Consider the following 13,543-nt stretch of genomic DNA (forward strand, 5'->3'; position numbering starts at 1 on the left):
ATTTAATTACAGGTATTTCTGCTTTATAACAGAATGCAAAGATCCAAAAGCATGTACAATTGTTCTCAGGGGTGCGAGCAAAGATGTTCTGAATGAAGTAGAACGAAATATTCAGGATGCTATGTGTGTAACTCGAAATGTGATGTTGGAACCTTATCTGGTTCCCGGTGGTGGTGCAGTTGAAATGAGTGTGGCTCAGGTACGTAAATGATTTATTATGGTGACGTTTTTTGCTGTTGATGTTTAAACTAATTATCTTTCAGATTTTGAAAGAGAAAGCTAAAACAATTACTAGTGTTCAACAGTGGCCCTATCAAGCAGTAGCAAGAACATTAGAAGTAATACCTCGTACTCTTATTCAAAATTGTGGTGGACACACAATTCGAACCTTAACTGCTCTTCGTGTAAGTACAAACAACTTGCAAAAAAAGTTAATTCATAGACAATAATGAAGTATATTTTGTTTGAACTAAACAAGACTGTTTATTACATTGCAAATACTATCATAAAATATAAAAATCTTACATGCATATTTCTTTTATTTGTATAATAATAATTCTCAGATAAAAATTTTTTAAATGTTTTTTAAAATTATGAAATATATTCTTGAAGTTGAACATTTTTTTTTTCTTATTTATATTTTTGGAGATTTACATGAACTACAATTTATTTCATAAAAGATTTTTTAGCTGTATATATAAAAACCAACGCTTTTATAGTCTTTTTTTAATATTTATTATGAGATTTTTTCAATTTCACTTTTTTCAGTTAGAATGAATTGAAGAACATTATATATTAGATTCATTTTTATAGCATTGTTTTATTATGTTTTTTTAACATCAAAGTCACACACAAAGTTGAAGTTTGTCCATATTTACCCTTATGATCAAAAAGTATTGGAAATGGTATAATGCAAGATTTCAGTATAATGCAAGATTTGAATTTATTTCATTCCCTTCAAAGTATTCCTCTTCCACTGCAATGCACTTATGCTAACATGTTTTCCAATCTTTGAAACAAGTTTTAAAGTCATTTTTTGTGAAACCTCTTCAGGACTTGCAGTGAATTTTCTTTTATGGCATCAGTTGACTCAAAATAGTGACCACAAAGGGAAATTTTAGTTCAGGAAACAGAAAAAAATCACACTGTGCCATATCAAGTGAATTTGTGAGACTGTATTTGTTGAATTTTTGGCTTTTGGCCAAAAATTCATGAAAAACAAGCATTGTGAGCAGGTACATTATTGTGGTGCAAAATTTATGAGTTTTTTTGCCACAAATCTGGTGTCTATGAATTAATTTGCACAAACAACAAAAAACACTCAAATAATTATTCTTTGTTGACTGTTTGGCCAATCGAAAGGAATTTATGATGCACAACACCATGACAATTGAAGAAAAGACTGTCAATGCGACCTTGATTTTTGACTGACTTTAATGTGGTCTTTTTGGTTTTGCTTCACTTTTTGAGTGCCATTCACTTGATTGTTTTGGTGTCAAAAGTGTAGATTCATGTTTTATTACTCATAATACTATGTTTAAGAAGAATTTGTCTTGGGAAAGCATTTCCTCTACCACTTGAACACACTGTTGTTGGAAAAATTTGATGTTTTGAGGACAAGTTGAGAAGCGACATGCCACAAGCTCAAATGATTTTTTGAAATTGTTAGACAAGATCCAAATGATACTGGAACATATTCAGGGATGTGCTTAGACTGTTGCCACCAAAGGCTTTTTGCAACATTTCCGATTTTTTTTGTAGTAATAATTCTGTTGTGAAAACAAAATTTAATACACTTAAATTACACTCAACATTTTGAAAAATTGCCAGGAAAAACTTCTTTTCACACAAAACAAGCATTTATTTGCAAATAAAAGTAAGCAATGACATATGGATTGCTGCTAGATGTCAACAAAAGTTGTACTAAATGACAACAACACCCTCTTGCATGCACACAGTTACACAGTTTAAATGAACCATTTCTGATAGTTATTGATCACAGTAATATTTATAATGAATGAAAAAGTTGTTCTTGTCTGTACATTTCCAGTTCCTATACGGACTGCTTTTTTATCGGTGAAGTAAACGTTTCTATTGCAATCGTCATTAAATTTTTCTTACGACAATTTCTTTATCATTCAATTTATATTTGTCATTGTCATGTAGTAAAATCAGTAATTTTTTATAAAAAATGTAAAATTATTACAACAGTACAAACAGCAAAACTATTTTTTTGTCATTTGATAAATTTTAAACAGTTTGTAGTATATTTGACTTAATTTTAACCTAAGCTATAGCATCACAATTAATTGATTTTCATGTGTGTAAGTGAATCAAAACTGAAAATTATTATATTTTAAATATAACATTGACAAAATTTGTGCAATAATGTTGTTTGTGGTGGATAAATTTTCTTTAACAAATTAAATATATCAAGTCTGCTAGATGATGCATGTACAAATTTGAAGATTGACAAAATTTGGTAAGTTTATATTTCTGATTGGGGTAAAGCTAGGTTCACATTGGCACATGAACCACTATGAATGGATAAGAACTGCCAATTTTTCCCCTTGAAACTAGTTCATCAGGAGTTGAAAATATCTCAACTTCAGTTTGTTCAACCAATCAACTTTCACATCTAGAGTTTGTTTATTCAATCATCAGACAGCAGAAAAAGTTACTTTCAATAATAATAATTATTATTATATGTGGCAATACAATATCACTAGTTGGTTAACAGTAGTGTAATATATTTATAAACTGATTATATAAGGTTTAAATTAATCTATAAGAAATATCAATTGTTTAATAACAACAAGTAAAATCTCCTTGATCTCTTAAAAACACCCTTTATGTATGAGGAAAATTTTTTAAATTGCAGAATGTGAACTAATCTTTTTGACCAGTCACATTCTTAGTTTGTGCAACATGATTCTATGCAAACAACCATTAGTGTTTGTTTTGTTCGTTCATTCATAGCAGTTTGTATGCCAATGTGAATCTAGCTTTAATGATGCAAATTATTAGGAGCTGACATAGTCTTCATGAAAAATATTGTGATAAAAGAAATTTTATAGTTTGGTAAAGCTTGTATATTTTTACTTTCCCCACTATTATGTATACATAACAAGGGAAAGTATTGGAATTGTGTTAAATTTTACTCTGTTTTTTCAAATCTCCACATTTTGAGACCTGAACCCCAAAAAAATTGTGTGGATGTGTGTGTTAGCATCTATTTAATTTAATATCTCAGAATGGGATGAAGATTAAGAAATGAAATTTGGCATGGTAGCTTGTGTATGAAGGACATTGTTGTCATTAAATTTTGGTGGTTAAAGGTTGAGGAGTAGGGAGATAGAAGAGGTCATATGTCACATCTCAATGAGGATCAGACTTAGTGAAGATTTTGTTCTTTATCAGCGTTTATAAATTTTTATAAAACTCACCCTTACCCTCAAAATTAAATTTTTTTCCATTTTATAATAATACAAAAAAAATTTATAACAAAATCTCATAACAGATGGCACCACACACAATTTTTATTTATTATTATAATTAATAGTATAGAGCTTTTTTAAACTAAAATTTCATAATAGCCAGGAAAGTTACACAACTTGTTGCTAGAGTTTTTTAGTAAAAAATCTTTTTTCATTTCTTCTCTTCCACCAGTTATTTTAATTTGATGCTGTAAAATCAGCATTAGTTTAATTATAGCACTTACTGCATTTGTGTGTGTGCATGTAGAGAGAGGATAATATTAAAGTATCTAAGACATTTAATAATAAATTAATTAAAACTAGAGTAAATCACAAATTAAAAACACATAAATTGTGTATTTCTATTCAGAATGTTTTCTTCCCTCTGAGGAACAGATACTCCAAATATACATCATTAGATGTATTAATATATTTGGAGTATTCTTTGTTTATTAAACCTTCTAATGTGTTGTTTGACCATTATAAATGATTTTCATAAATAATGGTCTCTGTATTATTTGAAATTGAAATTATTTTATAACAAAAAATGACTGTTTATAAAGAAAAAAAGTTTTGACAAGTTATGCTTTGTTTGAATCTGATTACTTAAGGAAAATTCACTATGTGGCATAGAAAAATAAAAACTTTCTGTAAGTTGATTAATTTTTATTTGTATTACAGTTTTTTTATGAAAACAAGCATAACACTATTCAAAAAATATATACATGTTGTATATAAAAATTGTATATATACAATATATTCAAAAAATATCCAAAATATATATATATTAGAAGTTACAACGTGGTCTTGTTTTATGTGAGATTACATGCCAGCAGATGCTATGCAAAATAAAATTCTATGTAATTGTGTCCCACTGCAATTAGTCCCAGATGATTGCTTAGATTTTGAGGTTTTAGTATCTCTGAAAATGGATGTCTTAGATTTGATGTAATACACCATAATTAGCAACCTGTAGTGTCATGTGTCTTATTTTTTGTAACTAATTTAATAATTTTATTAGATGATTATTAGTAATAGAAAATATTTAAGGAGTCGACTTAGCTCAATCTCTTTAGTCTATTACAGTAACATCATAAATACTTGAACGAAATTTCCAGAAAAACTTGTAAAACACTGTTTCAAGTAATGTTGCATTTTTGATACTTAGAAAGCATTGAGTCTGATTGCATAGAGGAAGATGTGAATGGTTTTAGTTGTTGTATATTTATAGTTTTAGTAAACTAAAACTACAACTATACAACAACTAAAACTAATACTTTGGAACATCACTAAAACAATGTTAGTTTTGATTCAGAAGAGCCTAACATGAGTGTTTCTAATTTCTATACCATGTTAGGTAGTGCTATATACTTTACTTACGATAAATATCAAACAAATTTAAGTCAACAGAATCAGTTTGTCATAAATTTATCCTGAGTTGTCTTTTAAAAAAAAGTACATGGGTGAGCACTTAGAAATCAAAGTGCATCTTAGATCTGAATAAATATGGTACACAAAATAGTTATAAATATTGTTTTTACATAAATGATAAAATTGGGAACTTATTCTAAATCAAATAATTTTATTGTAATATATATAATCTGTTTTTATTTACAAATTTATCTTAATTTTTCTTTTAAATTTTGGAATCCTTATTTTTAGAAGGAAACTGGTTTTGAAACAAAATATTCTTTGTATCAGTTTTTTCTTCACAGTCTTGATTTATTTCAAAATTATTTCCATAAAGGAAATGCCCTAGAGAATAAACAAAAATTGATAAAGCAATATTTGGAGAATATTCAGAGTTTGCTTTTGGATGATCCTTGCATTGTATTGAAAGATGGTTTTGCATTATTCTAGTGGAAATATACTTTACTGCAAAGATTAGTTCTTCATAATAAAACTGAAGTAATTGTTTAGTTAGAATTGATCAACTTGAAATGGATGATTCTATTCATATTTAACATCAATCTTTTTATTTGCAGATGATTATTGATATTGAAACTAATATTTCATTATATGAAAGCTGTTGTCTTTTCCTTTGTCTATTAAAATATTTTACTCATTTTTCATCTCATTCATAAATTTATTTGATTAAATGAATTTTTTTTTTTTTTTAATACTGAAAGGATATTCTTTTACTTTCTAATTTACTATAAGAATATTTTATATTTTAGTTGGGGAAAAAAGAAATTTGAAAATATATGAAAGCAACATTTAAAATCTAGTAATAATCAGTTTGAGTGCCTCGAGTAGTGCTATAATTCTTATTTTTATTTATGAAGGTCTCTGTTCTGTTTTATTATTCAATATTATTCATTATTTTTTCCAATCTTTTAAATTTTAAAGAGAGATTTAATTACACAGTAATTCTTTTTCAGTTATCAAATAGCTTTTGTTATATTTACAATTGCAATTATACATAAACTGTTTATATTTATATATATTATATTAAATAATGATGTTATATACTGTAATATTTGATTTAAAAAGAAAAATATTGGAATACAACTGTGTGATATTTTTAATAATTGGTTTACATCATAAATATACAGAAATTTTAATTTATTATTTTGATCTAAAAAATGTTTTTCTGATGGATGAATATAGATTATATCCAGTAGATGATATCTCAAATCTAAAAATACATGGTCATCTGCACATGCACGGGATATTAATACTCATTTAAAATCATTGCAAATAATTAGCTAGTACTTCTATTATCATCTCTTTCAATATTGCAGTTTTGAAATATCTTTAATTCATGTTTTAAAGTAAACAGCTTTTTCAAAGATAATAATAATAAAAGCCATAAGTGTGACTGTCTAATGATACCTCTAAGTATATGCATGTGTATAGAACAATCATAATAATAATTCTGTATTTTACACTTTCAATTGTAAGTGATTTATATTATATTATATATGACATTAATAAATTCATAAACATATTAAATTATATAAAATTCATATCTGATATTGAAGGCGTAAAATTTGCTAGTCATTTAGTTATTTTAAAAACAAAAGAGAGAATTATTTTGCTTTCATTTGCCAAAACAAAGAAAGAGAAAAATGGTGACAATTATTTGATTCGCAGTATAAATATTTTTTATTTTTATTATTTTTATATTAATTTGGTATGTTGACTGCACTTACACTGACATTTGTATTTCATTTTTTTAATCAAATTATGTAGTAATACAGATTTAGTGATCATGAAAACATGAATATTTCTTTTTATTATAAAATGTCCTTATCAAGTTAGTTTATGATTACTTACAATAAATTGTAATTAAGATAAGAAAAAAAATTGCAAATGTAACAGTTAGAATATCATCTCCTCTACATTTCTTACTTTTTTTTCTTATTAACATTTTTAAAAATAAAAAGAAGATTGGCTTTTTTACTTATTTAAAATTCAAATGTATTAAAAATATGAGAGACTGAGACCTGTAGTTATAATAGTGCTAAATAAAGAATAAATTTTTAAACAATATTATATTAGTAAATAATAATCATTATATGAATTATATATTCAAAAAGCAATTATTTCAATAATAATAAACAAACATAAATTTCAGATTGTTAAGACATTTTCATAACCTATTTACTTCAAACATATTATATAAATATTAATGCTATTTCTGTTTTTGTTTCTGCTAAACTCATGTAAATATTTTTTTAAAGTTTTACTGTTAAATGTTTTTATGACACACAGTGCATACTGTATACATACATTTTTACCATTTAAAAAATTCTTATGTCAAACTTTTTCTCTGGAATATTTTTTTAAAAAGCTGACAGTGAAACCAAAACTTAACAAGATAAAGGTGAAGAGTTGTTATTAATCAGAAATGAATCATTGTGTGATGAACTAATGTAATATTTGTGAATATGTAGTAAATGGCAAGGAAGACCAAATAATTATGTAGCAAAGGAGTTAAGATATTTTTTAACATTCATTTATTAATATTTATAAAATAAAGTTTTTTTTATTATTATAGTCTTTATTGGGAAAATATATTTTGTTGAAATTTAAATTTTTTTATAATGCCTTTGTCATTGTTGAAAGTTTAATATCAAATCAATTTAATTATAAATAGCATTTTCTTTTACTCTGAAATGTTGTTATAAAACAGTCAATCTTTGTATTGTAAACAATTTATGTGTAAATCCTTCTTCCAGATTTATTAGTTATTAATATCAGATAAAATATTTTTAATGTACATTACTTCTTTGATGTTTAGAAATTTGATCATTCACGATTAGAAATTTATGACCAAAATTTCAATTTTTGTGACAAGTTTCAACCTTTTGAGAAATGGGAGATTACGTACTACATACTACCATGAACTGGTGTTGGCACCTCCATGAACTGGATGTTCGAGCAGGCACAATGCTAAAAAATCACTGCATTCACTCATTTGTATGGTGTCTGTCGTAAATTACGTTGCTGTTTTGTTTATTTTTTCTTTTGACTTAAATAAAATTACTTTTGCAGCATTATAAACCATTGTACCATATATTTATTTAATAACTTTAAGCTTTTTACTATATTCTATAATTTTAATTGTAATAGTTAAATAATCTTCGAGTATATTTATTGACTTTTTTAAGTTTAATTTTATTATCCTACATTTAACAGTTTAAATTTCAAAATTGGTTTTTAACTTAAGAAGTGCCATTATTGTTTTCTTGTCATAATAGCATATTTGTATGTATTACATTATTCTATGGTAAATATATATATATATATATATATATACACACAAGAATATCTAGTTATATCCAATATTATATCGTCTCAAGAATTTGAATTAACATTTGAATATGTTATTTACCGGCAGGATTTATTATAGCATACCTCTGAATACTGTATAGAAATTTTGAATGAAGGAAGTTAATAATATTTTAATTCCTTCATTCAGAATTTCCTAAACTATCTTATGTCAGATCAAAGTGTAGAATTTGTATTTAAAGTACATTAAACAGTATCGCACAACAAATTATAATTTAAAAAAGCATATTTATTTTATATGTCAGCAAAAAAATATTTATGACTGTTTTTTACATTAAATCTAAAACAAAATAGATTGTGGAATAAAAAATAAATTTTATGATATAAAATTAAATGCACTAAATGTGATTTAACAGTGTTGTGCTTTTTATGGAGAATCCTTTGAAATTTTTTGATAGATTTTTTTTATTTATGTTGCATTTAAAAATTTCTGGAATTACAGTGGAGTATCATTCATATTAAATGAAATATACTGGAAGTTTTGTTATCCTCTTTTTAATTATGTACTGTTCACCACTTTATCTCTGAATAATATGGTTTCTTTTTGCTTTTATGTCTGTAATCAGATCTAGTTATTTTCTGCATATATTTTATATATATATATATATTTAGTAGAATATATCAAAGATTAATTTGCGATTTAATAAACGATAGAATATTTAAAGTTTGCAAACTTCTGCTTTGGAGAAAAATTGTTTACATTATGTCATTAAGTTTAATTATTACAAATTGTCATAGCTTTAATGTAGCTGCACAACATTTCTGCTTATCTTCTACAGTATGTTGAAGGGTGTTAATCTCAGATAATCTTTTAAAAAATGTTTCATACAATTTTCTAAAATTAATGAAATAATTTGGATAAAATATTTAATATCTTGCAAATAATTTTAATAATTAAATATAATTTTTCTGATTAACATTAAAAGCTTGAATCCTTAATGAAATATTATACAATTAAAATAATTCTATAATGTTTTTATTTATACTTTTGTTGTGTTAATTTGTAATTTTATTTGTTAAATTTTTTATTCTAAAAAAACAAACGTACAAATACTTGATTTCTTCCATCACTTCCAAATTAATTTTTTTTTTATCATCATCCACTGTTTTTTAATAGTGTATATTTATGAAATGCATAGGAAAGTGCTGAAATTAATGGACAGAGTAGGTGTGTCTTAAGTATTGTTTCATTGTTTTTGTTTTCTGCTTAATCTAAGATCTGTGATGCCTACTCTCATATCCTGATTCCTGAAAGATGCTGAATTTAAATTAATTCCTTCCTGAAAGCGAATGAAATCTAAATGATTCTACACTGTGTTAAAATACTTTATCACAATAAACAGTTATCTGTTGTTTTACCCTAATTACCTAGAAAATTTTGAATACTTGTGCATTGACATTGTTAATTTGTTTACATTAGAAATCCACAAATGCTAATTGTGTGATTTAATGCATTGCTCTGATATATTTTTAGATTCGTTTTTGTTTAACATTTTTAATTCTTTTTTTTACATTCACATCTGGCTTATAAAGGGAGTTATCCCAAAAAAAAAGGAAATTAAAAGCGCATTCGTTTCTATATTTAACTGGAAAACACCCACAGTCTATTCTAAATAGATTATTAAGATGATGATAATTAGATTTGAATACTTTACTTTATTTAAACATTTGTTAATGACCAAATAACGATTGCTTAATTTCATTAATTAATAAATAGAATTATTTTGCTGATTTTTTTTTTTTTTTTACCAATTGAGATCAAAACTTTGGAACATGTTAAATATTTATTTATTTGTTCAAAACACTTCTAATATTAGAAATTTCCAAGAACCTGGTAAAGACTGCAAATATTTGACTTGTATTTATCCTCCTTCGATTTTTAGAATAATATAAACCCTTATAACTAATCACTTTCTGTAATGATATTTACCAGATGTGATTTCTAAGGAGAGAATTGTGCCATCTTCCAGTTTGTTTACACGAAATAAAAGAAAACAATTATAGAATTTATTTTGAATTTTTAATCTTGCTTGCTTAGTTTGTTTTTATGCACTTTGCGAAGGTTTTTTTTAATTATTATTCTGTTGTATTTAACATAACCCAATAACAATATTTTTCTAGGCAAAGCATGCAACTCCAGGTAACAGCAATTGGGGTATCAATGGAGAAACAGGTAAATTAGCAGACATGACAACTCTGGGTATATGGGAACCTTTGGCTGTGAAACTCCAGACATACAAAACTGCTATCGAGGTACGTAACTTTCTTTATTATTACTACTACTGTATTTTTAATTTTGAACAATTGTTAATTAAACTAGTTTTTTAAGAATTTAACTTATTTCTAATTCATTCTTTCATTACAATTAACTTCTGCAGACTGCGGTGTTACTACTAAGAATTGACGACATAGTGTCTGGTTCTAAGAAGTATAAAGACAAAGATGATGTTCCAGCTGCAGCAGCACCGACAGAAGAATCCATGAAGGATTAAGAATTTAAATGTTTTTTTTTTTAATTATTTACCAAACTAAAACTGCTTAAGGTTTTTTTATACGAGGTTTCATTATTAAAAATTGGCTTTTCAATTTTATTTGTAAGCTGTTGCATTCCAGAAACTGTTTAATTTAACCCATCCGCATTTTCTTGTATTAACGTCTCGATAAAATGTGATTGGAATAAATTTGATTGAAGAAAATGACGTCGGTTGGTTGTAGATTCTTTCATTTCTTCCCCCTCGAAATAACGCGTTTTAAACGAACGAGTTAATGGAATAAATGTACGAGTTTGTGCGAGGGAAAAGTAGATTCGTTTCAGCAGAAAAATCGTATTTCCGGGGAAGCGGCAACGGCGTAACTGTAACGGTTGTAAACACGTAACATTATTTGATCAAAATAAAAATGTAAGGCCGAATGCCGCGAATCCCGGATTCAGCAAAGTAGATGCTAGCGTGGAGTCTACGTCCTAGCTGCAGTCGCTATAGCAACGAGGTTAACGTAGTTCAAGGTTGGAAGCATCAAACGTTGGCGGTTCTATTCCTATGATCAATCGCGTATACGTCTAATTCCAATTTTACTCCGTAGTTTTAATAGTAAAATCCCCCGGCGCGTTGTAATTAACGTATGTCATACGATGCACTTTTTGTGTTTTTTTTTTTTCCTCTATATAGATTTTTCCTACGTAGCAAAGAGTACGGAGCAACGTGCAGATGTTAAAACTATCGACCAGATGTCTAGTCTGACCTAGACGACAAAGCTGTCTTTCGTAATCATTTAGGGGGCTTATGACGTTCTGTGACGCAAGTCTTGGCAGATCAAGAAGCAGATGCTTATTGATTGTCTATCTGGTCTTTCTCTTTCGTTTGTTTAGACGTATAATTGTAACACGTACGGAGTTCAATAGGTTAAAATTAAACGGTCGTCACTCCTATAAAATATATTCGAAGCGCGCATCTACACAATAAACATCGATCGATCAAGATACAAACTCGCGGAGTGCAGTGATTTAAACTAAACGTTGCAGTACAAGTTGTAAATGTATTAACTAATATTTGCACGGTGTCAATGCCTTTCCAGAATGCATAGATACGCCGGTGTTAATTCGTTATAATTCCTTAACGAGTGTGTCAAAAGAAAACCCCCATACCTACATTACAGTTTTAACATATACAGCCTCTTAATGCGAAAATAGAAAACCAGGACGACATAAAATAACACAAACAGAATATTATTTACATATAAATACGACTGCATACGTAATACCGGTTCTAGTTTGTATGAAATTTGTTATTAAAATTTTGATTTGCATGCTTAATCGAATTTTAATAATGGTTAATTCTCACGCAATGTTTTCTTCCGGTATGTATATAGAAACGTGTGGACGGGATAAGTCGTAGTGCGCGGTTAATTAAATCCGTAGAAATTATCCAATTTAGGGATTAATATACACCCGAATACGCTCCTTCCGCACACCCTAGCAACAGAAATATCTGCTCCGTGACGTCACGGGACGTATTACGGATGCAGTTACCATAGCAATAGACTTCCATAATGTTGCAACCGTGAAGGAGAAAGCAATAAAGGGGAGTGTTTCCAAAGTAAGACAAAATTTGTAAAAATAAACTTTCTAAAAAAATCACACTTGTTTCCTCTCATATATTTTCTAGAAATTCGAATGGCGACGATGTATTTATCGATTTATTTTTGTTTATTTCCAAATAATCCGAAAAACCACTATTGTTGTTATTATTATTATTATATTTATATTAAAAACAAATTTTTTTAACTTGAAACTCCCGATTTTCCTTATCATTTTCTTATGATTTTTTAAATAATTACAACAATTTTTAATATATAAAATAAAGGGGGAAAAATCGTATTTGGAGATTTACAAAACGGTCAAATTCAAATCTAATGACAGTTTTTGGAAAAGATCAATTTTTAAAAAGAATTTATACTTTTAAGAAAAGATTTTTTACACATTCGTTTTCCTAGAAAAATGACATCTGAGAAAAATTGATTTTTTACTGTATTTTTTTATTTTTAATATAAGTTTATAACGGTGTGTTACGGGTACGTTTATACACATACGTACAGTACGTCTGAAGATGTGTATATTATTTAATTAATAAATGACATAAAAATTGTAATAATAATTTTTGTAGTTAATTTGGAAATTGAAGAATAAATAAATAAACATTTACCGTTCGTATCTGCTGTCCGTACCGAAAATGTCAAAAGGTGATGGCAACGATAAAATTTTTGTCGATCGTAAGGTAACAATGTATATACATGCCTAAGTATTTCCACCTGTAAATAAACCAATTATATAATAATTATACCTTTAAAAATACGTATATAAATGTAATAAAATAAACCAGCTCCTTTTACCGCTCGTGTATAATATATTTTTCCGTGTTATATATATATATATATTTTTCCTGTTTTACTCTTCGGTCCTTCCGACCAGAAAACGTATTCTATCAAATATTTCACGTATGAAATCTATTAGTGTTGAAAAGAGGGAGTTGTCAGTGCGGAAGAAGAATTCCAAAAACGAGGTCTTCTCGTGACACGCCAACTTTTACTATTTTTAGAAACAGGTCACTAGCAAACAGGCAAATATGCTCCCTCTTACGTCATCGCTGACGTCATGGCAGCTTTCTGTTGGACGTACAGTACATCCGAATACGTTTCTGTTTACTCCCGAATATAAATTTATATACATTTTTTTAAAAAAAGTGTAGCGATTGTTCTCTTTCTATCGCATTTTG

At 27.3% G+C, this 13,543-nt stretch overlaps 2 protein-coding genes across 2 annotated transcripts in view; one reads left to right on the forward strand and one right to left on the reverse strand.

The window, feature by feature from the left end:
• The window catches only part of CCT3 (chaperonin containing TCP1 subunit 3), a 51,641-nt gene extending 40,669 nt beyond the window's left edge, over positions 1-10,972 (forward strand). The window contains exons 14-17 of the mRNA XM_067265271.1: positions 13-199; positions 264-404; positions 10,395-10,526; positions 10,652-10,972. Of these exons, the coding sequence (XP_067121372.1) occupies positions 13-199; positions 264-404; positions 10,395-10,526; positions 10,652-10,765 (574 nt within the window). The 3' untranslated portion in view covers positions 10,766-10,972. The remainder of the gene's footprint in view (positions 1-12; positions 200-263; positions 405-10,394; positions 10,527-10,651) is intronic.
• The window catches only part of LOC136970811 (uncharacterized), a 424,253-nt gene that overhangs the window by 27,968 nt on the left and 382,742 nt on the right, over positions 1-13,543 (reverse strand). The window lies entirely within an intron of this gene.

The sequence above is a fragment of the Centruroides vittatus genome, unplaced genomic scaffold, assembly GCF_030686945.1.
Source record: "Centruroides vittatus isolate TY-2023 unplaced genomic scaffold, ASM3068694v2 contig_2190, whole genome shotgun sequence".
NCBI lineage: Eukaryota > Metazoa > Arthropoda > Arachnida > Scorpiones > Buthidae > Centruroides > Centruroides vittatus.